Source organism: Athene noctua, chromosome 35 (assembly GCF_965140245.1).
Source record: "Athene noctua chromosome 35, bAthNoc1.hap1.1, whole genome shotgun sequence".
NCBI lineage: Eukaryota > Metazoa > Chordata > Aves > Strigiformes > Strigidae > Athene > Athene noctua.
In genome coordinates, this window is record NC_134071.1 from 364904 (window position 1) to 388686 (window position 23783).

Here is a 23783-nt window from a genome sequence, read left to right on the forward strand (position 1 = left end):
GCAGCCAGTTTGGGGGTGACCTCAAGCTGAGCGGGGGAGGTTGATGCTCCAGAGAGAAGGGATCCCAGGCGAGCGGGGCCAGAGGAGGCTGTGAGGGGGACTGGGGGGGCTGGAGCACCTCCCGTACCAGCACAGGCTGAGAGAGCCGGGGTGGTTCAGCCTGGAGAGGAGGCGGCTCCGGCCAGAGCTTAAAGCAGCCTTTGCGTGTTTGCAGGGGGCTGCAGGACAGGGCGGGGGGGCTTTTTATCAGAGGGTGCAGAGACAGGCCGAGGGAGAGCGGTGTGAAAGTGGAAGAGGGGAGTTTTCCATCAGAAACTCTTGCCGGGGAGGTTGGTGGGACACAGAACGGGCTGCCCGGAGCAGCTGTGGGTGCCCGCGCCCAGGCTGGACAGCAGAGGGAGCAGCCTGGTCGAGTGGGAGCCGTCCCTGCCCACGGTAGGGGGTGGGTGTCTTTAAGGTCCCTTCCAGCCAAAGGGTTCTGTGATTTTGCGGCTGGGGGCAGCTAGAGGCGGGGGGAGGGTGTTTGCAGAGCCCGGTGCTGGGGGAGCTCTGTTGGTGCCAGGCTCAGAGCTCACTCCAGCCCAGGATGGTGCCCAAGCGCTCGTAAAACCCTCCCACCCCCTGAGGCTCCTTGCGAGGAGAGCTCTCGATTCGCTTTTCCTTCGTCCCCCCAGCATTATGCGACACGGCAGGAGAACGTCCAACGGTCCCGGTAAAACGCCGGCGGGTGACGGCGGAAATGGAAGGGAAATACATCATCAACGTGCCCGGGGCACCACGCCGAGGACGAAGAAAATCCCGCAACAGCAAGCGGCCAAAGGTACCAGCCTTTGGGGGGGTTGATGTTCATTTTCCCTTCCAGAAGCCCAGCTGAGCCCCAAATTAGCCTGTCGTTACGAATCCCGTGAGGATTTTCGCATCCAGAGAGCGACTGGGCAGCAGTTGTGTTATGCCAAGGAGATATTAACTGACCACAAGCTGTAAAGGCTCCACTCGCGCCCGTTTAAGCCTTAGGAAGGAGGGGACGGGTGGCCATCTGCACGCTTTTGACAAGTGAATTTTATTTTGCCGGTGCCCCAATGGTAGGACGGGGCTGAAAAGCCGAGAGCTCTCGGCGCTGACCCGGCACAGCTTCATTTTCCAGGGAAACCTCCAAAACCCCACGTTCTCCTGAAAACTGCAGGTCTGCAGAGGACATCTGTCTTCGACCGGCTGGGAGCCGAGGCGAAAGCGGACACGGCCACAGGAGGGAAGGTGAGAGGACGTGGGTCTTCAGCTGCGGCTCCGTGTAGCCGTCGCTCTCGGCAGCTGGGCCAAACCCCACCGGGATCCCGGCATCAGGGTCCTCTCCCCCAGGATTATATCGGGATTTGCAGCCTCCCGCTCGCCGCGGAAGGGCTGAAGGAGCCTTGAAATAACGGGGCAGTGGTGGGGAAACCCCTGGGAAAAGCAGGAGGGAGCCACCAAAGGCAAGTGGATCCCCAATCCCTGGGTGATCCTCATCTGCGCTGCTATTTTGACCCCTTTAATGTGGGGGGGATTCAGCAGGTTTTTTCTCTCCTCTGGAGCCAAAAAGCTCAGCACGGAAGTCTTGGGGGTGTAAAACAAGTTGCAGACTCAGCCCCTCGAGACAAATCCGAGGGAATATGATGTTATGGGTGATGCAGAGACCTGCTTTATAGCCTAGTCATGAATTGCCGCAGGCAGCATTTTGCATCGTTACATCCCAAGAGGGCTGGTATCCATCTGGTCTCCATCCCAGGGGCAGAATTCGGGGGGCAGAGGGTCAGGGGAGGGTAAATGGGGGTGCGGGTGCTGACGGGCTCCTCTCACCTTGTCTCCCAGCCCGCGGGGGTCTTCAGCAGACTGGGCGATGCCTTGGGGACCGATGGGGACAAAGCCACCGAGAGCGACGACGACTGCTCCGTGCTCCAGTACGCTGGCGTCCTAAAAAAACTCGCCAAACCTCCCCCTAAGGAAAGCGCTGAGCCGGGAGGGACCGTCAAGGCGGAAGCCACCAGTTCGGAAGCCAAACCGGTCCCCGTCACCGCAGCCACCCAGCGAGCGGGTCGCAGGAACGCCGCCGGTAGCCGTACGGCAACAAAACCGTCACCGGCGGCGTCTAAAATCGGCGGCGTCAGCGTTGTGGCAGTGCCGGTCGAAGCGCGGGGTGGTGACGGCACCAGCACGAAGGATAAAAGCGAACCCGAATTTTGGGTGAGAGTCAGAAGGACTTGGGGTCCCTGGTGCCCCAGGTAACAGGTACTTGGGGGGTGGACTCTTGGGTTCCCCCCAGCCAGAGGGGGCTCGGGGGGGCTGACGGAGCCGCCGGGGCCCTGGCAGGCAGCCGCACGCCGCACTACGGCTCGCAGACGCCGCTGCCCGACGGCAGCCACACGCCCGCCCAGAGCGGCGCCTGGGACCCCAACAGCCCCAACACCCCTCCGGGTAGGTCCGGGGGGTCCCCCCGTTTACCGGTGTTGCCTTTAGGGTAAGAGCTCACTTGGTAAGAGAGAAATCCCCTTGCGTTCTGGCCGGTCCTCAGAGATCAGAGGGGCGAGGGGCGGCTGGACTTGTCCCTTAACAGGTGTGACATGAAATTGGTATTAATATACCAGTCGGGACTGGGACCCTGATCCGAGCCAGCCCCAGCGGGCACTCAGGAGAAACAGTCGGATTCACGGATAGCACGGTTTGTTTTCATGCAGCGTTGACAGGTTCCCTGAGGCTGCCTACGATAAACGCACAAGCTGCAGGTTGGCTCTAGAGCACTACAGCAACCGAGAAAACCCAACCCGGAACGATTGCAGTCCCACACACACAGTTCCCGCGGATGCACTGGGCGTAGCCCCCTCTGGGGGGGCGAGAGCACGAACCCGTGGGTCTGTCCCTCCGCTTTGGTGTCGGGTGGTCGTCCCTCCAAGTTGGGTGCAGGCTTGGGGGGCTATTTGTGGTGGTAGGTCGGGGTGAGCGGGTGGGGCTGGAGTCCAATCAACATTCTGTCAATACTGACCCAGTTTCGTGGTGCCAAGGGGCACGGCGGGCTTCTGTGGGAAAAGGAGGGAGGACGGGAAGCAAGATGGACTTGGTGCAGTGGGTGCAGGAGAGAAGGGAGGCTGAGCACAGAGTTGGCAGGTTGCCACGAAAAAATCGTGTTTCGAGGGAACCCAGCAGAACAGGAGATAAAATCCCGAGTAAAAGCCTGGCTGGCTGGCCGGGCCCAAAGAGCTGTGGGGAAGGGAGTTAACTCCAGTTTACCACCAGTGGCGTCCCCCAGGGCTGGGTGTTGGGGCCGCTCCTGTTTAACACCTTCACTGATGAGCTGGACGAGGGGCTCGAGTGCCCCCGCGGTCAGTTTGCAGGTGACACCCAGCCGGGTGGGGGTGTTGGTCTCTCGAGGGTGGGGAGGCTCTGCAGAGAGACCTGGCCAGGCTGGAGCCATGGGCTGAGCCCAGCTGGGGGAGTTTCACCGAGGGCAAATGCCGGGGGCTGCCCTTGGGCCACAACAGCCCCAGCAGGGCTACAGCCTGGGGGAGGAGTGGCTGGAGAGCTGCCGGTCAGAGAGGGACTGGGGGGGTTGAGAATCAGTCGATCAATCCATCAGGGTTTAGCCCCGCGTTCCCCCCACCTCCCCACACGATTGCACAGGGACGCAGCCTCAGTCTCCTCCCTGTCCCCTTTCTTTTGCTGCAGGTGGCATCAGCCCGTGGCCGCAGGAGCCGGCCGAGGCAGGAGTAGCTCTCTCTGGCCCCCCGCCCCCTCCTGCGCCCTGGCAGCACCAACGTCAAGGCCAGCGACATGAAACGGTCACTTTTATCTTGGCGTTTGGGATCAAGAACAAGCTCTGCCTGTAGGAGAGCCAGCCCCTCTGCGAGGCTCTCAGACACACCCTGCCACCCCCCGGGACGGCCGCAGAGCCTTGGCTCTCCGGCTGCGCCAGTAAGGAGCGTTTGCCCGGTGCCGGCGGCGACCCCCCGATGCGACGTTCTCGCCCCGGTGCTGCTCGAGGGCCACCACCTCCTCTCGAGGGGCCCGAAGATGCAGCCACCGAGTCGGGGCCGTCCCGGTCCGCGGCGGCTCCTGAGGAGAACAGGCACCCGCCCTTGTACCCCCCCACCAGCAGCAGCAGGCCGGGGGGAGCAGGTGAGTGGGGCCGGCGGGGGGGCGGGAAGGGGTCTGGGGGGGAGTTGAGAGGACAGAGGGGGCAGGAAGGGGTCTGGGGTAAATTGAGAGGACAGAGGGGGCGGGAACAGGCCTGGGGGGGCACATTAAGGGCTGAGAAGGGACATTGAGGGTGAGGAGGGGTGGGAGGGGGGACAGGGAGGTGCTGGGCAGGGACAGGGGTTAAGGATGGGCTGGACGGGTTGCGGGGGAAATGGAGGGGACAGACAGAACTTTGGGAGACATTAAGGGGACCCAGGTGTCCACAGGGGATTTGGCATGGGGGTGTCCTTCAGAGGGGACCCCTGCCCACGCCCTGACCCCCCCCCCTCCTCTCCCCCCAGCTCTGCCCTCCCAGCTGCACCCCAGCCCGCTGGAGCCCTCCCTCTCGCTGGTGCCCAGCAGTGCCCAGGGAGGGGCATCGGAATGGTGTGGGGGGGGTGACAAAACCCCTGTCCCCGTGCCCCCCCACCTCTCTTTCGGGGCCCACACCCCCCCGTCCTCCCAAAGCAGCGTGGCCTCGTGGGGCAGCGAACAGACCGAGGAGCCGGCCGGCAGCCGCAACACCTTCAAGGAGGAGGGCAGCGGCATGAAAGGTGGGGTTTGGGGGGCCGTTTGGGGGTGGGGGGGCTCATAGGGACCTGTCACCCCATGTCACACTCCCATCCCCCCCAAGATGTCCCCTCCTGGCTGAAGAGCCTGGGGCTGCAGAAATACACGGCGCTTTTCTCCCAAATGACGTACGAGGAGATGATGACGCTGACGGAGCATTGCCTCGAGTCGCAGGTGACACGGGGTGTCCCCCGACATGTCCCCCAATGAAGGGGGAGACACTGTCCCCCCCTCCCCGGTCACTCTGAACCTGCTTGTCCCCTCCTTGTCCCCACAGAATGTCCCCAGGCGCGTGCAGCAGAGGATCCTCCTCAGCATCCAGAACCTGTGGGAGCGGCCGAGAATCCTCAAGGTCGTGGAGAAGGTGGGACGGTGACAGGGTGGCCATCGGGTCCCCTGGGGTGGCCTCGGGAAGGCCCTCAGGTCATCAGAGCTGGCCCCGGGTGGCCCATGTCCCCTTCTGCAGCCCAAGGGCTGGCACGGGGTGTCCTTGTTCTCTTGTGTCCCCAGGGGTGGCACAGGGTGTCCTCCATTGTCCCAGTGCCCCAAGGGTGGCACAGGGTGTCCCCAAGGCTGGCATAGAGTGTCTCCCATGTCTCTCATGTCCCCAGGGGTGCCACAGGGTTTCCCCCGTGTCCTGGTGTTCTTGGGGGTGTCATAGAGTGTCTCCCATGTCTCTCATGTCCCCAGGGGTGCCACAGGGTTTCCCCCATGTCCTGGTGTTCTTGGGGGTGTCATAGAGTGTCTCCCATGTCACTCACGTCCCCAGGGGTGACCCAGAGAGTTCCTCATGTCCCTGGGGGTGGCACAGGGTGTCCCTTGTCCTCAGATCCCCAGGGGTGTCCCCACATCCCTGACACCCCTCTCCGTGTCCCCGGCAGTGGCACAAGATGTCCCTGGTCACCCCTCCCTGTGTCCCCAGGACTGGGGGTGGGGTGTTTGGGGTGTGTGTCCCTGATCTCCCCCTCAGTCCCCACGTTTCCCCCCCCCTCCTTGACACTCCCCCCCACCGTCCACAGCACATCATAGCGGGGTGCAGCCTGTGGCTGGCGCTTCAGGAGCTCCAGAAGATCATAGTGACCCCCATTAAAGCCAGCAACGCCGCAGCCCCCGTCCCTTACGGGGACATCCCGAGGCTGTTCACCCGTGTCATGGGCAAAGGTGAGACACCCCCCCCCCACACCACAATTCCTTTTTTGGGGGGGTCCCATGGTTCTGGAGGGGGGTGTGTGTGGAATCAGGGTGTCTGGGTCCCTCCCTGACCCCCGACACCCCCCAGTTTGGATCCAGCTCCTGACGTCACCGCCAGACGAGAACTTCACGAGTTACCTGCAGCTCCTGGAGAAGTGCATGGTCCATGAGGTACGGGGGGGGGCTGTGGGGACTTGGGGGGGCTGTAGGGCTTGGGGGGGGGGCTATAGGGCTGTGTGACTCCCCCATGTGCCCCCTTCCCCCCCCAGGCGTTCACAGGGAGACAGAAGAAGAGGCTCCGCACCTGGTGGTGGCAGGTCCAGAGGCTGCTCTGCACCTTCCCAGTCGCTACCCGTCGATGGCTCGCCCCAGGCCCTGCTCGCCCTCCCCCAGGGTACGTCCTGGGGGGGGACACGGGCCCCCCCAAACCTTGGCGGGGGGGGAGTCCAAAACCTTGGGGCACCCCCTGAGTGGGGGGAGGAACCTGTGCTCCCCCCCCTCCCCTCCGCACCCCCCATCCCACTAGGGCGGGGGAAGATGTTCTGGTCGTGGTGTGGGAGGTTTGGGGGGTTCAGAGTGCCTGGTCCCCTCCCTAGGAGGGTTGGGGGGGTCGGGTACAAATCTTGGGGCCCCCCCTTACCCCAGTTTCTGTTCCGCCCCCCCTCAGAGCGTCCCCTCCCCGGCACGGACCTGGAGATCAGCCCCACGCCTGAGTCGCTGTTCAGCATGGTGGAGCAAGTGCTGGGCGGTGAGGGGGGGCCCGGGGGGGGCAAAGGGACGTGAGAGGGGTCCGGGGATGTGGGGGGGGTCCAGGGACAGGGTGGGGGCACGGGGGGAGACAGAGCCATGGCAGGAGGGAGTATGGGGGCACACACGGGGACAGGGTGAATTTGGGGGCACGGGGGAGGATGGGGAGCACGGGGGGGGCGCTGGGGGGGGCAGGAAGGGATTTGGGGGAGGGGAGGGGTGTAAGGGGATGTGGCCCCCCCCAAGTACCCTCTGACACCCCCCATCCCCCCGCAGATGGCTCAGACAAGACCTCACCATCTGATGGCGCCGCCCCCCCTCCCCAAATAGGGGGGTCCCCAGCATGACCCCTCCCCCCATGACCCCTCCCCCACTCCACGGGGGGGTGTCACCCCCTCCATGACCAGTCTCGCTCGGTTCCACCCCCCCCACCCCCAAAATAAGCGGCGGGGAGGGGGGGTGGGGATTAACACTGACACCCCCTGCCCCCCCTTTACCCCCCTCCCCCATTTTTGTCGGTTTTCACCATTTTTAACAATCCCCAAATCTTTGCGGTTTTGATGGGTTTTTCAGTTTTTATTCCTTTTCTCTTCATTACTGTATCAGTACCCCAAATGATATTAACGTATATTAATACGCATTAATAATATCATTATTATTTACAGCCCAAACTGAGGGACACGGCGATGCCCCCCCTTCCCTCCCCTCCCCCAGGGTGGGGATGCCCCAGGACCCCTCCCCCGTCGGTACAGCCCCCCGCCCCCCCTTTGTACCCGCAGCGCCGCGGCCCTTTGCGATAGAAAACGTTATTTTAGACACAAGTTGTTAGGAATAACTTTAGTTCCGGCTGTGGCTACTAACCCTGACTACGTTATTAAAGAGAAAACCAGAAACACCCCCCAAAGTGCCTGGTTTTTCCCCAAAACGGGGAGGGGGGACACGCCACTCTGTCGCTGGAGGAGTCGGAGGCGTCGCTGGGGCTCTCGTCGTCCTCCGAGGCCTCGCTGGGGTCAGGCGGGGGCTGTGCGGGGTCCCCCCCTCGCTGCCCCCCCGGACTCTTCCTCCTCTTCCTCTCCCTCCTCCTCGTCGCTGTTGTTGCCCAAAATCTCCTCCCGGTCACGAGCGGCCCGGGCGGTGTCACTGCCCCCCCCGGAGGTCCCCCCAGCCACCTTCCTCCTCATCTTCGGCCTCATCCTCTTCCTCGCTGAGGGCCGAGCCCCCCCACCCCGCTCGCTGCTGCTCCCGGAGCCTTCGGCCCCCTCCTCCTCCTCCTCGCTGCCCTCTCCCCCTTCGCTCTCGCTGCCTTCCTCACGCTCTTCGGCTGGAGGAGGAGGAAGAGGAGGAGGGGAAGAGATTATGGGGGAGGGCGTTGGGGGGGCCCCCACCCATTCTGCCCCCCCGGGTCCCCCTGTTTGGCTGATTAGGGATATCGATTAACCTCCGACAGCAGAGTGGAAAGAGCCGGCGTCTTCTGCTGCAAATAACTCCAGAGTGTGGGGAATAATACAGAGCCCACGGAGTGAGACAAGGGAGAGCAGTGCAACCAGGAGAGCACAGGGCAACGCCTCAGAGCATCCCTGCCCGAGAGAGAGCACAGGGGTTAAGGCAGATCCCTCAGCCCTTGCCCCCGCTGCCAGCCCCCAGCCCCGCGGGCAGCCCCGGTTCCAGCGAGGGTTTGCAGAGCCTGGCCCGGGCAGGGGGAAATCCTACGCGGTGCCTCCGCCCGGAGCTGAGGCCTCCAGAGGCGCTGGGAGCGGGCCCGGCCTTCTGGCCCCAAAATCAGCCCGGCAGAAAGACTTGCACTTTTTTTTCAGTGGAAACATCTGGTTTGGCTCTCCTGTTGCATTCCACCCAAAGCCTGGCCAGGGCTCGGCGGCTGAGACCAAAGAAATTTCTACCAAGCCGGAATACGTGGGTCCTCAGCCTTGAACAAGGATGCGAAAGGAAAGTTGGATACTTTGTCTCCTGACACATTCCGTACAGATTATATCTGGTGTCTAAGCTGCCTCTTTCCCTGGCGAGTTTCCCTGCTTTATTAATGACCACATGCTAAGGTAGAGGCTTCAGCCCGGGGCCTGTTGCTCAGGCTGCAGCATTTCAGTGCTTGAGCACTGTTTACACCAGCACAGGCGGGTGGTGATACCTCAGTGCAGCACCCACGAGCACGGTGGGTATCAGTTATCACATCTACAGGATTCACCTACGGGGCAGCTCTGCCCTGGGCCGCTTGGCCGAGCCTGAGCACGTCACAGGTGGATGCGGGGCAGGGATGGGGGATGCTCGGGGGGCCCTGGGGATGCAGCACAGGGAGATGGTAGCGCCAGGATGCCTAAACGAAAGGTGTCCACCCGTCCGTCCTCACCCAGGATTACCTGGGCTGGGTTTTTGGCCAGCCGTGCTCGGGCTGTGCAGGGCACGAACGAGCAGCACAGCGTGGCTCTGTGACTTCAGACTAGCGGAGCACCTGCAGCCTCACGGCAGTTTACTGATTCCGAGTCTCTTCTGCGGAATCACGATGGCCACTGATTGCTTATTTCTAGGATCTCGTTCATGTATAAGAAATCATTAAAAAAGAGAGATTTTCATCTGTTTCCTACCAGTAACAGCCCCGCGGGACGCAGCTCCGAGGAGCGATGCCGAGAGGAACCGAGCAGCGTCGCTGCGTCGTTGGCTGACCCGGGCTGGCTGCGAAAAGGGGTAATTTCAGTTTCATTGCGGGGGGGGAGCGTTTGGCATTCCCGGCGGGGTTTGGGGTGAGATTATTTCAAAGGTTTTGCTGCCGAAACGCCGCCGCGTCCAAGCCCCCGGCGGGTTTTCTCTTCCCGGCTCCTCGCCCCCGCGGATCCTGTTCAAAAGCCTTTTGCTGTTTCTGTTCCGCTCTCTGTGGGCGCGGAGCTGAGCTTAACTGACCTGGGGACTAAACCCCCGGCCCCGGGGGCTGGGCCGGCCCTGCCGAGGGCGTGCGGAGCCGCGAGGAAGGGGGCAGCGATCGGGGCGAGGGCAGGAGCCGCGCGGGGCCGGGAGGCCCCAGAGACCCAGCGGGAAAACTCCGGCCTCGGTTTGGGGTCTCGGGGTGTCGCCAGCCCCGGAGCTGCTGGGAGGTGCCGCTGGGCTTCATCCCGGCGTGACGCTGGCACAGAACAAACCCATTTCTCCTGACGTTCCCGGACAGGCGAATCCCCCCCGGGGGCAGCACAGCTGGGACTTTTGGGCTACGGAGAAGGGAACAGAGCCCAAACCCGGCCGGGGCAGAGACGTTCCCGGCCGGCTGACGGGATCGGGGTGTTCCCGTGCCCCAGCCTGTTTGGGGCAGGGAGGGGAAGGGTCTGCTCCTCCCTCCTCCGCCACCGGGGCCGGTACCCCCGGCAGTAGGGCGGGACACCCCAATTCTGGGGCGCAGAGCCCGCCACCCCTCGGGGACCCCACCCTCGCGCCTCAGGGCCCCCCCAGAAAGCGGGTGCTCAGCCCCAAGGTTCCGCTCCCCCCACACCCTGCCCTCTCTGGGGGAGGGCGTTAGCGCTGGGGCCGTTGGGTCTGGAGGGGCATTAAGCTCGCTCTGGCGTCACCCCCCCGGCCCGGCCGGATCGGGGGCTCAGGGCTGATGTTTAGCGCCGGGTTTAGCGCCAGGGGCAGGGGCAGCGGGATCTTCAGGGCTTGTTCAGGGCCAGGGCCATCTTTAGGCCCGGGTTCAGCGCCAGGGACATGTCTCGGGCCAGGTCTGGGCCCCGCGCAAGGCTGCGGCTGCCGGGGGTGCCCGCTGCGCCCCGTCCCCCCCCGTCCCGAGGGCCCCGGCGTCCGCGGCGGCGGCTGCCAACAGCCCGCGGGGGCCCCCCCGGTCCTCCGGCGCTCGAGGGGGCGCCCCTGCCCGTTCCCCTGCCCGCCCTCGGCTGGCGGCGCCGGGTGAGTCCTGGCGGGGCCGTCCCTTGCGGCGCTCCCCGAGGGGGGATTCCGGTGGGGCCGGGCCCGGCGGCGGGAGCGGAGAGGTGAGGGGCAGGGAGGGGGTGTGGGCCGAGGGGCAGGAGGGAGAGGAGAGGCCGTGGGGCGGGAGGAGCGGGCAGGGCTGCGGGCAGGGGGGCGGCAGCAGCCCCGGGCCTGCCTGCCGGCCCTCAGAGGGGCCGCCCCGCCGCTCTCTCCCCGCAGGCTGCTCCCGGCCCCGCCGCCCGGCCCCGCGGCCGCTGGCTCCTGCGCCACGGGCTCCGGCACGGTGGGGAAGGGACGTTTCCCTCTCTGCCCTGCCGCCCTCCTCCCCCTCCGCCGCCCAAAATGGCCCCGAGTTGCTCTCAGCCCCCCAGCTTGGGTATTTTCCTCCGGGAGACCGTCCCCTCCCCGCCCCCGCCAGCCCGGGAGCCGTTTTCCTCCCCATCCCGCTAACGGCACGGCGACAGCTGCGGAGGCCCGGAATGAGCCTCTCGGCCGGTGCCCGCCCAAAGCCAGGCGGCCGCCCACCCCCTCTTCCGTGGCCACCTCGTTTTCCCTTTTCTGGGGCTTTTTTTCAGCGACATCCGAACGGATGCAGTTTTCCCCGGAAGCCGGGGTGCCCCCAGGCCGGCCGTCGCCTTTGTGGATAACAGGCGAGGGGGCACCTTTACACCGCGTCACGGTGGGGAAAACGGCACCGAAAGATCCCCCTCCCGAGGGGGAAGGAAGGACTTAACTCGTTATCCCGCTCCTTAATTAGTGACATGAGTTGCTCGCCTGCGCTGAGCTTCCCCATCATTATCAGAGTTGTTTCTAGGAGGGTGGTGGTGTCCCAACCTGTGCTGTGGCTATCGTGGTGCCCCTCACTCTGGGCCCGATTAATCAGAGCTCGAGGGGAGACCTCGTTAAGCCAGGTCTTTCCTCGCTGCAGGATCCAAAAGAACATGTTGGTGGATCTGAACAAGGAGATGATGAATGAAGTGGGCATCAGAGAGGTGGGAGACATCGTCGCCATCCTCAGACATGCCCGAGTCGTGTGCAGGCAGGTACGGGGAAGTCCTGCCGGCTCGTTCAGCAGCAGAGTTTTGCCTCGAGCCTTCTTGTTCGCCTCCCCACAGCCTGAGGGGGGAGAACCCTTCCCCGTGGTTTTTTCCTCCGGGAGATGCGCAAGGCGGCCACCGAACGGCTCTGCCCCAGCTCCCCCGACGTTCAAGCCGAGCTGCGCCGCAGCGCCGGTAGCGCTGAGTGCGGGGGGGAGGTTTCTGGGAGGTGAAATCCCCTTGCACGATTAATGTCATTCCCTTCCAAAGGAAGGGCTCAGAGGATGGCTGCCCTCCGCGCGCTCCCGGGGCAAGGACCCCTCCTGAATTCAGCTGACGAGATGGATGCTTGTCCCGCTCGCCCAAGCCCCCGGGGTCCCAGAGCTCGCCCTCACTGCGCTGCCCCCCTTGCAGCCGCCAGCCGGACGATCGCCGCCAGCCTGAGCAGAGACTCGCCTCCCGCCGCCCCGCTCCCGCAGCGGCCCCACGCCTCCTCGATCTCCGTCCCCGTCTCCAACGCACCGGCCGCCGCGAAGGCAGGTAGGGAGGGGCGACGGATCCCGGCGGGAGCAACGCCACAAGCTGCTTTTTGCTTTGTGTTTCCTGCTCAGGGGCCCCCCAGTCAAATTTTAACAGCCCCTTTGGGTCCGGCGGTGGGTTTGTGAGCCAAGCACGCAGCACCCTTGTCTCTGAAATGGAGAGACAGGGATTTGAGGGGTGGTCCCCTCAGCGGGCGAGGCCTCGGCTGCCTGGCTGCGCTCCAGCAAGGTGTCTGGGGGCAGAGTCCCTCAGTGGTCCCTACTGGGACCGGTAGGATTTAACAGCTTTGCTGCCCAAACAAAGAAATAGACTGGAACAGCAAATCTTTGTACTGTTAAGCAGGTATTCCTGGTTAGTGGCACTGGGATCGCCCCGGGGATTGTCCACCATGAGGCCTCCCAGAAATTAGTAAGGGGCATTGGTTTATATGCACACAGATCATGCATATTCATTAGCTTTCCTGGAAGGGGGTGTTTTATGATAATGAGTGCCCAGAATTCATTCACATAGTCCGAGCATGTGTAGGGAAAACAGGGTGGGGGTCTTTGGCAGTCGGGGGAAGAAGTAAGTAGTCTTCTTCACGGTGTTTGAAGTCAAGTCCAGGTGTCTCCTTCCTCAATCAGCAGAATCACCCTCCCTAGAACAGGGTCTCTGTGTCTCTTTGTTCGAGCCCCCTTATCTTAGTTTGCCCATTCTAGGAGTTGCGCAGGTGTCCACTGAAGGCCTTGAGTCTGCTCTCAGGGATTTCCGTAGGGAGCCTAACGAGCGTCTCAACCTTACCTCAACAGACCTAAACCTAAACCTTACCTAAAGGGACCTCGGGAAGCAGCTGAGGAGAAACTCGACTTGAGAATCAAATGAAGCAAAGCACAATCAAAGTTTTCGTATATCACATCCCAGTTTAGTCTCAATAACTGTCAGAAATTAATTTGTTTGAGCCCAGTCAGTGGGGACGCAGAGAGTGGGATCAAGTGCACCCGCAGCCAGTTTGGGGGTGACCTGAGGCTGAGCGGGGCAGGTTGATGCTCCAGAGAGAAGGGATCCCAGGCGAGCGGGGCCAGAGGAGGCTGTGAGGGGGACTGGGGGGGCTGGAGCACCTCCCGTACCAGCACAGGCTGAGAGAGCCGGGGTGGTTCAGCCTGGAGAGGAGGCGGCTCCGGCCAGAGCTTAAAGCAGCCTTTGCGTGTTTGCAGGGGGCTGCAGGACAGGGCGGGGGGGCTTTTTATCAGAGGGTGCAGAGACAGGCCGAGGGAGAGCGGTGTGAAAGTGGAAGAGGGGAGTTTTCCATCAGAAACTCTTGCCGGGGAGGTTGGTGGGACACAGAACGGGCTGCCCGGAGCAGCTGTGGGTGCCCGCGCCCAGGCTGGACAGCAGAGGGAGCAGCCTGGTCGAGTGGGAGCCGTCCCTGCCCACGGTAGGGGGTGGGTGGTCTTTAAGGTCCCTTCCACCCAAAGGATTCTGTGATTTTGCGGCTGGGGGCAGCTAGAGGCGGGGGGAGGGTGTTTGCAGAGCCCGGTGCTGGGGGAGCTCTGTTGGTGCCAGGCTCAGAGCTCACTCCAGCCCAGGATGGTGCCCAAGCGCTCGTAAAACCCTCCCACCCCCTGAGGCTCCTTGCGAGGAGAGCTCTCGATTCGCTTTTCCTTCGTCCCCCCAGCATTATGCAACACGGCAGGAGAACGTCCAACGGTCCCGGTAAAACGCCGGCGGGTGACGGCGGAAATGGAAGGGAAATACATCATCAACGTGCCCGGGGCACCACGTCGAGGACGAAGAAAATCCCGCAACAGCAAGCGGCCAAAGGTACCAGCCTTTGGGGGGGTTGATGTTCATTTTCCCTTCCAGAAGCCCAGCTGAGCCCCAAATTAGCCTGTCGTTACGAATCCCGTGAGGATTTTCGCATCCAGAGAGCGACTGGGCAGCAGTTGTGTTATGCCAAGGAGATATTAACTGACCACAAGCTGTAAAGGCTCCACTCGCGCCCGTTTAAGCCTTAGGAAGGAGGGGACGGGTGGCCATCTGCACGCTTTTGACAAGTGAATTTTATTTTGCCGGTGCCCCAATGGTAGGACGGGGCTGAAAAGCCGAGAGCTCTCGGCGCTGACCCGGCACAGCTTCATTTTCCAGGGAAACCTCCAAAACCCCACGTTCTCCTGAAAACTGCAGGTCTGCAGAGGACATCTGTCTTCGACCGGCTGGGAGCCAAGGCGAAAGCGGACACGGCCACAGGAGGGAAGGTGAGAGGACGTGGGTCTTCAGCTGCGGCTCCGTGTAGCCGTCGCTCTCGGCAGCTGGGCCAAACCCCACCGGGATCCCGGCATCAGGGTCCTCTCCCCCAGGATTATATCGGGATTTGCAGCCTCCCGCTCGCCGCGGAAGGGCTGAAGGAGCCTTGAAATAACGGGGCAGTGGTGGGGAAACCCCTGGGAAAAGCAGGAGGGAGCCACCAAAGGCAAGTGGATCCCCAATCCCTGGGTGATCCTCATCTGCGCTGCTATTTTGACCCCTTTAATGTGGGGGGGATTCAGCAGGTTTTTTCTCTCCTCTGGAGCCAAAAAGCTCAGCACGGAAGTCTTCGGGGTGTAAAACAAGTTGCAGACTCAGCCCCTCGAGACAAATCCGAGGGAATATGATGTTATGGGTGATGCAGAGACCTGCTTTATAGCCTAGTCATGAATTGCCGCAGGCAGCATTTTGCATCGTTACATCCCAAGAGGGCTGGTATCCATCTGGTCTCCATCCCAGGGGCAGAATTCGGGGGGCAGAGGGTCAGGGGAGGGTAAATGGGGGTGCGGGTGCTGACGGGCTCCTCTCACCTTGTCTCCCAGCCCGCGGGGGTCTTCAGCAGACTGGGCGATGCCTTGGGGACCGATGGGGACAAAGCCACCGAGAGCGACGACGACTGCTCCGTGCTCCAGTACGCTGGCGTCCTAAAAAAACTCGCCAAACCTCCCCCTAAGGAAAGCGCTGAGCCGGGAGGGACCGTCAAGGCGGAAGCCACCAGTTCGGAAGCCAAACCGGTCCCCGTCACCGCAGCCACCCAGCGAGCGGGTCGCAGGAACGCCGCCGGTAGCCGTACGGCAACAAAACCGTCACCGGCGGCGTCTAAAATCGGCGGCGTCAGCGTTGTGGCAGTGCCGGTCGAAGCGCGGGGTGGTGACGGCACCAGCACGAAGGATAAAAGCGAACCCGAATTTTGGGTGAGAGTCAGAAGGACTTGGGGTCCCTGGTGCCCCAGGTAACCCAGTTTCGTGGTGCCAAGGGGCACGGCGGGCTTCTGTGGGAAAAGGAGGGAGGACGGGAAGCAAGATGGACTTGGTGTAGTGGGTGCAGGAGAGAAGGGAGGCTGAGCACAGAGTTTGTGTGTCGCCACAAAAAGTCATATTTGAAGGGAGCTGAGCAGAGGAGGAGATAAAATCCCGAGTAAAAGCCTGGCTGGCTGGCCGGGCCCAAAGAGCTGTGGGGAAGGGAGTTAACTCCAGTTTACCACCAGTGGCGTCCCCCAGGGCTGGGTGTTGGGGCCGCTCCTGTTTAACACCTTTACTGATGAGCTGGACGAGGGGCTCGAGTGCCCCCGCAGTCAGTTTGCAGGTGACACCCAGCCGGGTGGGGGTGTTGGTCTCTCGAGGGTGGGGAGGCTCTGCAGAGAGACCTGGCCAGGCTGGAGCCATGGGCTGAGCCCAGCTGGGGGAGTTTCACCGAGGGCAAATGCCGGGGGCTGCCCTTGGGCCACAACAGTCCCAGCAGGGCTACAGCCTGGGGGAGGAGTGGCTGGAGAGCTGCCGGTCAGAGAGGGACTGGGGGGGGGTGAGAATCAGTCGATCAATCCATCAGGGTTTAGCCCCGCGTTCCCCCCACCTCCCCACGCGATTGCACAGGGACGCAGCCTCAGTCTCCTCCCTGTCCCCTTTCTTTTGCTGCAGGTGGCATCAGCCCGTGGCCGCAGGAGCCGGCCGAGGCAGGAGTAGCTCTCTCTGGCCCCCCGCCCCCTCCTGCGCCCTGGCAGCACCAACGTCAAGGCCAGCGACATGAAACGGTCACTTTTATCTTGGCGTCCGGGATCAAGAACAAGCTCTGCCTGTAGGAGAGCCAGCCCCTCTGCGAGGCTCTCAGACACACCCTGCCACCCCCCGGGACGGCCGCAGAGCCTTGGCTCTCCGGCTGCGCCAGTAAGGAGCGTTTGCCCGGTGCCGGCGGCGACCCCCCGATGCGACGTTCTCGCCCCGATGCTGCTCGAGGGCCACCACCTCCTCTCGAGGGGCCCGAAGATGCAGCCACCGAGCCGGGGCCGTCCCGGTCCGCGGCGGCTCCTGAGGAGAACAGGCACCCGCCCTTGTGCCCCCCCACCAGCAGAACGGGGCCGGGGGGAGCAGGTGAGTGGGGCCGGCGGGGGGGCGGGAAGGGGTCTGGGGGGGAGTTGAGAGGACAGAGGGGGCGGGAAGGGGTCTGGGGGGGAATTGAGAGGACAGAGGGGGCCAGAAGGGGTCTGGGGGGGAATTGAGAGGACAGAGGGGGCGGGAAGGGGTCTGGGGGGGAATTGAGAGGACAGAGGGGGCGGGAACAGGCCTGGGGGGGCACATTAAGGGCTGAGAAGGGACATTGAGGGTGAGGAGGGGTGGGAGGGGGGACAGGGAGGTGCTGGGCAGGGACAGGGGTTAAGGATGGGCTGGACGGGTTGCGGGGGAAATGGAGGGGACAGACAGAACTTGGGGAGACATTAAGGGGACCCAGGTGGCCACAGGGGACTTGGGGGGGTGTCCTGCAGAGGGGACCCCCGCCCACCCCCTGACCCCCCCCTCCTCTCCCCCCAGCTCTGCCCTCCCAGCTGCACCCCAGCCCGCTGGAGCCCTCCCTCTCGCTGGTGCCCAGCAGTGCCCGGGGAGGGGGACCCGAATGCGTTGGGGGGGGTGACAAAACTCCTCTCCCTGTGCACCCCCGCCCACCTTTTGGGGACCACACCCCCCCGTCCCCCCAAAGCAGCGTGGCCTCTTCAGGCAGCAAACCGACCGAGGAGCCAGCCGGCGGCCGCAACACCTTCCAGGAGGAGGGCAGCGGCATGAAAGGTGGGGTTTGGGGGGCCGTTTTGGGGTGGGGGGGCTCACAGGGACCTGCCACCCCATGTCACACTCCTGTCCCCCCCAAGATGTCCCCTCCTGGCTGAAGAGCCTGGGGCTGCAGAAATACACGGCGCTTTTCTCCCAAATGACGTACGAGGAGATGATGACGCTGACGGAGCATCAACTGGAGTCACAGGTGACACGGGGTGTTGCCCCCCCTCCATGACCCAAATGAAGGGGGAGACACTGTCCCCCCCTCCCCGGTCACTCTGACCCTGCTTGACCCCTGCTTGTCCCCGCAGAATGTCCCCAGGAGCGCACGGCAGAGGATCCTCCTCAGCATCCAGAACCTGCGGGAGCGGCCAAACATCCTCATGGCAATGGAGACGGTGGGACGGTGACAGGGTGGCCCTCGGGTCCCCTGGGGTGGCCCCGGGATGGCCCTCAGGTCCTTAGATGTGGCCACGGGGTGGCCCATGTCCCCTTCTGCAGCCCAAGGGCTGGCACGGGGTGTCCTTGTTCTCTTGTGTCCCCAGGGGTGGCACAGGGTGTGCCCCACATCCCGGTGTCGCCAAGGGAGGCACAGGGTGTCCCTGCTCCCTTATGTCCCCAGTGGTGGCACAGGGTGTCCCGAGTGTCCCAATGCCCCACGGGTGGCAACGGGTGTCCCCGAGGGTGGCGTAGAGTGTCTCCCATGTCCCTCACGTCCCCAAGGGTGACCCAGAGTGTTCTTCATGTCCCCAGGGCTGTCACAGGATGTCCCTTGTCCTCAGATCCCCAGGGGTGTCCCCCACATCCCTGACACCCCTCCCCGTGTCCCCAGCAGTGGCACAAGATGTCCCTGGTCACCCCTCCCTGTGTCCCCAGGACTGGGGGGGGGGGGGGTTTGGGGTGTGTGTCCCTGATCTCCCCCTCAGTCCCCACGTTCCCCCCCCCTCCTTGACACTCCCCCCCCACCGTCCACAGCGCATCATATGGGGGGGCAGCCTGTGGATGGTGATGCAGGAGCTCCAACAGATCATAGTGACCCCCATTAAAGCCTTTCGCCCCCCCCCGGCCGCTCCCCACCCAGATGACACCTCCGACGGGGCCCCCCCGGGGGCCACCAACACCGAAGCGCCCTCAGCCCCCGTCCCCGACGGGGACATCCCGGGGCAGTTCACCCGTGTCATGGGAAAAGGTGAGATACATCCCCACACCCCAATTTACTTTTTTTGGGGGGTCCCGTGGCTCTGGGGAGGGAGGAATCAGGGTGTCTGGGTCCCTTCCTGACCCCCGACCCCCCCCAGTCTGTGCCCAGCTCCTGGAGTCGTGGCCAAACAAGGAGAACATCATCAGTTACCTCGACCTCCTGGAGCAGTGCCTGAGCCACGAGGTACGGGGGGGGGCTGCGGGGAATTGGGGGAGCTGTAGGGCTTGGGGTCGGGGCTATAGGTCTGTGTGACCCCCCCATGTGCCCCCTTCCCCACCCAGGCGTTCACAGAGACACAGAAGAGGAGGCTCCTCTCCTGGTGGTGGCAGGTCCAGAGAGTGCTCCGCACCTTCCCAATCGGTGCCGATCAACAGCTCGCCCCAGGCCCTGCTCGCCCTCCCCCAGGGTACGTCTTGGGGGGGGACACGGGCCCCCCCAAACCTTGGCGGGGGGGAAGACAAAACCTTGGGGCACCCCCTGAGCGGGGGGAGGAACCTGTGCTCCCCCCCTCCCCTCCGCCCCCCCCATCCCACTAGGGCGGGGGAAGATGTTCTGGTCGTGGTGTGGGAGGTTTGGGGGGTTCAGAGTGCCTGGTCCCCTCCCTAGGAGGGATGGGGGGGTCGGGTACAAATCTTGGGGCCCCCCTTACCCCAGTTTCTGTTCCGCCCCCCCTCAGAGCGTCCCCTCCCCGGCACGGACCTGGAGATCAGCCCCACGCCTGAGTCGCTGTTCAGCATGGTGGAGCAAGTGCTGGGCGGTGAGGGGGGGCCCGGGGGGGGCAAAGGGACGTGAGAGGGGTCCGGGGATGTGGGGGGGGTCCAGGGACAGGGTGGGGGCACGGGGGGATACAGAGCCATGGCAGGAGGGAGTATGGGGGCACACACGGGGACAGGGTGAATTTGGGGGCACGGGGGAGGATGGGGAGCACGGGGGGGGCGCTGGGGGGGGCAGGAAGGGATTTGGGGGAGGGGAGGGGTGTAAGGGGATGTGGCCCCCCCCAAGTACCCTCTGACACCCCCCATCCCCCCGCAGATGGCTCAGACAAGACCTCACCATCTGATGGCGCCGCCCCCCCTCCCCAAATAGGGGGGTCCCCAGCATGACCCCTCCCCCCATGACCCCTCCCCCACTCCACGGGGGGGTGTCACCCCCTCCATGACCAGTCTCGCTCGGTTCCACCCCCCCCCACCCCCAAAATAAGCGGCGGGGAGGGGGGGTGGGGAGTAACACTGACACCCCCTGCCCCCCCTTTACCCCCTCTCCCCCATTTTTGTCGGTTTTCACCATTTTTAACAATCCCCAAATCTTTGCGGTTTTGATGGGTTTTTCAGTTTTTATTCCTTTTCTCTTCATTACTGTATCAGTACCCCAAATGATATTAACGTATATTAATACCATTAATAATATCATTATTATTTACAGCCCAAACTGAGGGACACGGCGATGCCCCCCCTTCCCTCCCCTCCCCCAGGGTGGGGATGCCCCAGGACCCCTCCCCCGTCGGTACAGCCCCCCGCCCCCCCTTTGTACCCGCAGCGCCGTGGCCCTTTGCGATAGAAAACGTTATTTTAGACACAAGTTGTTAGGAATAACTTTAGTTCCGGCTGTGGCTACTAACCCTGACTACGTTATTAAAGAGAAAACCAGAAACACCCCCCAAAGTGCCTGGTTTTTCCCCAAAACGGGGAGGGGGGACACGCCGCTCTGTCGCTGGAGGAGTCGGAGGCGTCGCTGGGGCTCTCGTCGTCCTCCGAGGCCTCGCTGGGGTCAGGCGGGGGCTGTGCGGGGTCCCCCCCTCGCTGCCCCCCCGGACTCTTCCTCCCGGGTGGAGCTGCGGGGAGCGAGGAGACCGTCACCCAGCGCCCACCGACCCGTCGCCCGCCGGCACTCGCCGCGGCCACGCTGCAGCGGGTCTGGGCGTCGGCGATGGCGCCAAGGGGTGTGAGGCAGGCGAACGCGGGGACTCGGCTCTGCCGCCAAGAACCCACCAGCCACCGCGCCTTGACCCGCGCCCACGGACGGCTTTCCGCAGCCGGTTATCCATCGCCGGCCAAAACCTGCGGAGGGAAAGCGGTTCAGGGGCACCGGGGCCGGCAAGTCAGGGCTGGCCTAAGCCCACACGCACCTTTGGGGTGGCAGAATTCAGTGGGGGGGAGGGAGCTCAGAACCGCGACGTCCACGAAGGCCTCGGCGGCACCGGCACCGGGCGCCGGCGGAAGGTGGCCAGGCTGGTGGGTGACGGTGGGTGCAGGAATGGGGGGCGGGGGGGGCTGTGGATGCGGGACAGGGATGGGGGATGCTCGGGGGACCCTGGGGATGCGGCACCGGGGAACCCGGGCGCTTGGGGGTCCCTACGGGTGGACGCACGAGTGCGGTGGGTGCCAGGTCCCATCTCCCCCACCCTCACCCGGAGCACCCCCATCCTGACGCCCTGCAAGGAGCTGCCAGCGGCCCCGGCCCGGTGAGCGCCGCAGCCGGCAGCGCGGCGGCTGTGGACTTTGCCCTTCCCGAGCGGCCGAAGAGCCGCCAAAGCAGCACCAAGCGCCGCAGCCACCGCGGTGCTGCCAGCGGCGGAGCCCCGACGGCCACGCGCGACGCCGTCCCGCTTAACAGTGAAGGAAGCGGCCGCCACCAAAACGCAGGCGATGGAGGAGCCGCCGGGGAAAACGGAGCTCGCTGGCGGGGCCGCCGAAGCGCCGGCGGGTACCGGCCCGCGGATACCAGCCGTGGAGGCGGCAGTGCCAAAGGTCACCGTGGGGCTCGGCCTTGCCGGCGCGGTGCCACCGGCCGCCACTCAAGCCAAGGAGCCGGCGTTACGGCTGCCCCGCTTGGAGGGGGCTCTGCTCTTCCTCCTCATCCTCCTCCAGGCCCGCGGGGTGTCCCGGGGTCCCTCTCTCGCCTCTGGGGCGAGGGGACAGGGAAAGGGGGGGTGCACACCGGGAGGAGGGGCTTGGGGACACCCAGGGACGCTTCGGAACGGTCCAGGGACAGTCCAGAAATTCTGGGGACATTTGCGGACACTTGGGGACCCCCAGGGAGCTCTGGGCATGGTCAGGGACACCCCGAGAGCCCCAGGGACCTTTAGGGACCCCCAGGGATGTCTGAGGATGCTCAGGGACGCCCAGAGAGCCCCAGAGACACTCGGGGACAGGCAGGGAGTGCTGGCGGGGCCGAGGGGGGCCAGGGACAGCCAGAGGGCCCCGGGAACAGCCCCGGAGGCCTAGAGGTGGCCGAGGATGGCCAGCGACAGCCGGGGAGCTCTGGGAACACCCAGCGCCAGTCAGAGGCCACTGGCGCCTCCCGGGGAGGGCTACCACCAGGCCCGGAGAAGGGGTGAAGATCTCTGGAAAACCCCCCACCACCTCCTGTGGGAGCCGGGCAGGGAGAAACCGCGAGGGAGCCCGGTGTGCAGCGAGATCATTCCTGGCACCCACAGCAGACAGAGAAGGAAACCCCCAGATCAGTTTAATCAGGAACAGGAGCCACTTGAATGCCGGGGTGGTCGAGGAGCGGGCACACGAGGCATCAGGGGGGTGCTTCATACCCCACAGTACCTCACGCTAATGGCGTGCTGAAGTGATGGCTTGATCAAGGGACATGCCAGTGTTTCCCGCCCTAACTGGGATATAAGGTTGGCACAAGCGGTTTTTATTGTCAGTAACCGCTGGGGACATGATGTGAACCCCAAAAGATGAGCGTTTGGTCCTATGGGATTATCAGGTGAGGATGCTCCTATATTTGACCATCACAAGGGCCAGTTCCCCCTGAAAATACACGCAGGCCAAGCTGCCAGGGTGAAGTTGCCCTCAGCTGGCATTGTGACTGTGACCCTGGTAAAATCTAGGGGGTTACATGCCTGGGAGGCCTGAGATAAAGGTGGAAAAACTCACCGAATCAGTGCCTGGTGGGTAATCCCTGATTTTGAACTTGAAGCCCGGGTTCTGATCCGAGGCCAAGTTCTGGTTTTTGTCAGGATCCTGAAGGAACAGATGACTTGGGCATCCTGCCGGGCCACGCCGATCCCTATGGACAATCCAGATTTGGATGGCACCGAGGTGGGGAAAGAATCGTGTGCAAGTGGCAGCATTCGGGAGAAAGGGACTGACCTGGGTGCTGTGGGGTTGAGGTCACTTCAGGGCAAGAAACGAAGGAAGAGGAGAGAGACTTGAGGAAACTGTTGCCATATTAAACATTAATTGATTAATTGGATACATGTGAGCCCCTGCCTGGTGCCCCTGTGTTGTGCCCCGGTGCGTTTCTGTTGTGCTTGTGCGTGCTGTTGTGAACAAGAAGGCTCGAGGCAAAACTCTGCTGCTGAACGAGCCGGCAGGACTTCCCCGTACCTGCCTGCACACGACTCGGGCATGTCTGAGGATGGCGGTGATGTCTCCCACCTCTCTGATGCCCACTTCATTCATCATCTCCTTGTTCAGATCCACCAACATGTTCTTTTGGATCCTGCAGCGAGGAAAGACCTGGCTTAACGAGGTCTCCCCTCGTTACGAGCTCTGATTAATCGGGCCCAGAGTGAGGGGCACCACGATAGCCACAGCACAGGTTGGGACACCACCACCCTCCTAGAAACAACTCTGATAATGATGGGGAAGCTCAGCGCAGGCGAGCAACTCATGTCACTAATTAAGGAGCGGGATAACGAGTTAAGTCCTTCCTTCCCCCTCGGGAGGGGGATCTTTCGGTGCCGTTTTCCCCACCGTGACGCGGTGTAAAGGTGCCCCCTCGCCTGTTATCCACAAAGGCGACGGCCGGCCTGGGGGCACCCCGGCTTCCGGGGAAAACTGCATCCGTTCGGATGTCGCTGAAAAAAAGCCCCAGAAAAGGGAAAACGAGGTGGCCACGGAAGAGGGGGTGGGCGGCCGCCTGGCTTTGGGCGGGCACCGGCCGAGAGGCTCATTCCGGGCCTCCGCAGCTGTCGCCGTGCCGTTAGCGGGATGGGGAGGAAAACGGCTCCCGGGCTGGCGGGGGCGGGGAGGGGACGGTCTCCCGGAGGAAAATACCCAAGCTGGGGGGCTGAGAGCAACTCGGGGCCATTTTGGGCGGCGGAGGGGGAGGAGGGCGGCAGGGCAGAGAGGGAAACGTCCCTTCCCCACCGTGCCGGAGCCCGTGGCGCAGGAGCCAGCGGCCGCGGGGCCGGGCGGCGGGGCCGGGAGCAGCCTGCGGGGAGAGAGCGGCGGGGCGGCCCCTCTGAGGGCCGGCAGGCAGGCCCGGGGCTGCTGCCGCCCCCCTGCCCGCAGCCCTGCCCGCTCCTCCCGCCCCACGGCCTCTCCTCTCCCTCCTGCCCCTCGGCCCACACCCCCTCCCTGCCCCTCA

General features: G+C 63.8%; 3 protein-coding genes across 4 annotated transcripts; all 3 read left to right on the top strand.

Moving 5' to 3' along the window:
• The first annotated feature begins 698 nt into the window (after window positions 1–698).
• On the top strand, window positions 699–7609 carry LOC141972800 (protein Smaug homolog 2-like). The gene is made up of 10 exons (XM_074930799.1): window positions 699–820; window positions 3694–4143; window positions 4506–4757; window positions 4838–4947; window positions 5051–5137; window positions 5793–5934; window positions 6053–6135; window positions 6234–6358; window positions 6632–6712; window positions 6988–7609. Exons 2-9 carry the CDS (start codon window positions 3978–3980, stop codon window positions 6675–6677), a joined length of 1011 nt encoding a protein of 336 aa, XP_074786900.1. The 5' UTR covers window positions 699–820; window positions 3694–3977; the 3' UTR covers window positions 6678–6712; window positions 6988–7609.
• A 2423-nt stretch (window positions 7610–10032) lies between these two features.
• LOC141972798 (uncharacterized protein C19orf47-like) lies at window positions 10033–16227 on the top strand. 2 transcript variants are annotated; one of them, XM_074930795.1, is made up of 7 exons: window positions 10033–10694; window positions 11561–11671; window positions 12084–12209; window positions 13864–14009; window positions 14373–14443; window positions 15035–15406; window positions 16130–16227. In XM_074930795.1, the coding sequence occupies exons 1-7, from the start codon at window positions 10414–10416 to the stop codon at window positions 16172–16174; spliced, it is 1152 nt and encodes a 383-aa protein (XP_074786896.1). In that variant the 5' UTR covers window positions 10033–10413; the 3' UTR covers window positions 16175–16227. The 2 variants fall into 2 exon arrangements, with proteins under 2 accessions (XP_074786896.1, XP_074786897.1); XM_074930796.1 differs by lacking the exon at window positions 10033–10694 and having other exon boundaries at window positions 11562–11675.
• A 186-nt stretch (window positions 16228–16413) lies between these two features.
• LOC141972799 (protein Smaug homolog 2-like) lies at window positions 16414–19620 on the top strand. The gene is made up of 9 exons (XM_074930797.1): window positions 16414–16579; window positions 17018–17269; window positions 17350–17459; window positions 17566–17652; window positions 18230–18443; window positions 18553–18638; window positions 18737–18861; window positions 19132–19212; window positions 19488–19620. Exons 1-8 carry the CDS (start codon window positions 16414–16416, stop codon window positions 19175–19177), a joined length of 1086 nt encoding a protein of 361 aa, XP_074786898.1. The 3' UTR covers window positions 19178–19212; window positions 19488–19620.
• Window positions 19621–23783: the final 4163 nt, after the last annotated feature.

Bases quoted from the DNA above. Each gene is read 5' to 3' on its own strand.
- LOC141972800 (XM_074930799.1), top strand. From the start codon at position 3,978: ATGCGACGTTCTCGCCCCGGTGCTGCTCGAGGGCCACCACCTCCTCTC. The intron at 4,144-4,505 runs GTGAGTGGGGCC...CTCTCCCCCCAG, and splicing joins CAGCAGGCCGGGGGGAGCAG to CTCTGCCCTCCCAGCTGCAC. The intron at 4,758-4,837 runs GTGGGGTTTGGG...ATCCCCCCCAAG, and splicing joins GGAGGGCAGCGGCATGAAAG to ATGTCCCCTCCTGGCTGAAG.
- LOC141972799 (XM_074930797.1), top strand. From the start codon at position 16,414: ATGCGACGTTCTCGCCCCGATGCTGCTCGAGGGCCACCACCTCCTCTC. The intron at 17,653-18,229 runs GTGGGACGGTGA...CACCGTCCACAG, and splicing joins TCCTCATGGCAATGGAGACG to CGCATCATATGGGGGGGCAG. The intron at 18,444-18,552 runs GTGAGATACATC...GACCCCCCCCAG, and splicing joins CACCCGTGTCATGGGAAAAG to TCTGTGCCCAGCTCCTGGAG.
- LOC141972798 (XM_074930795.1), top strand. From the start codon at position 10,414: ATGTCTCGGGCCAGGTCTGGGCCCCGCGCAAGGCTGCGGCTGCCGGGG. The intron at 14,010-14,372 runs GTACCAGCCTTT...TGAAAACTGCAG, and splicing joins GCAACAGCAAGCGGCCAAAG to GTCTGCAGAGGACATCTGTC. The intron at 14,444-15,034 runs GTGAGAGGACGT...CTTGTCTCCCAG, and splicing joins ACACGGCCACAGGAGGGAAG to CCCGCGGGGGTCTTCAGCAG.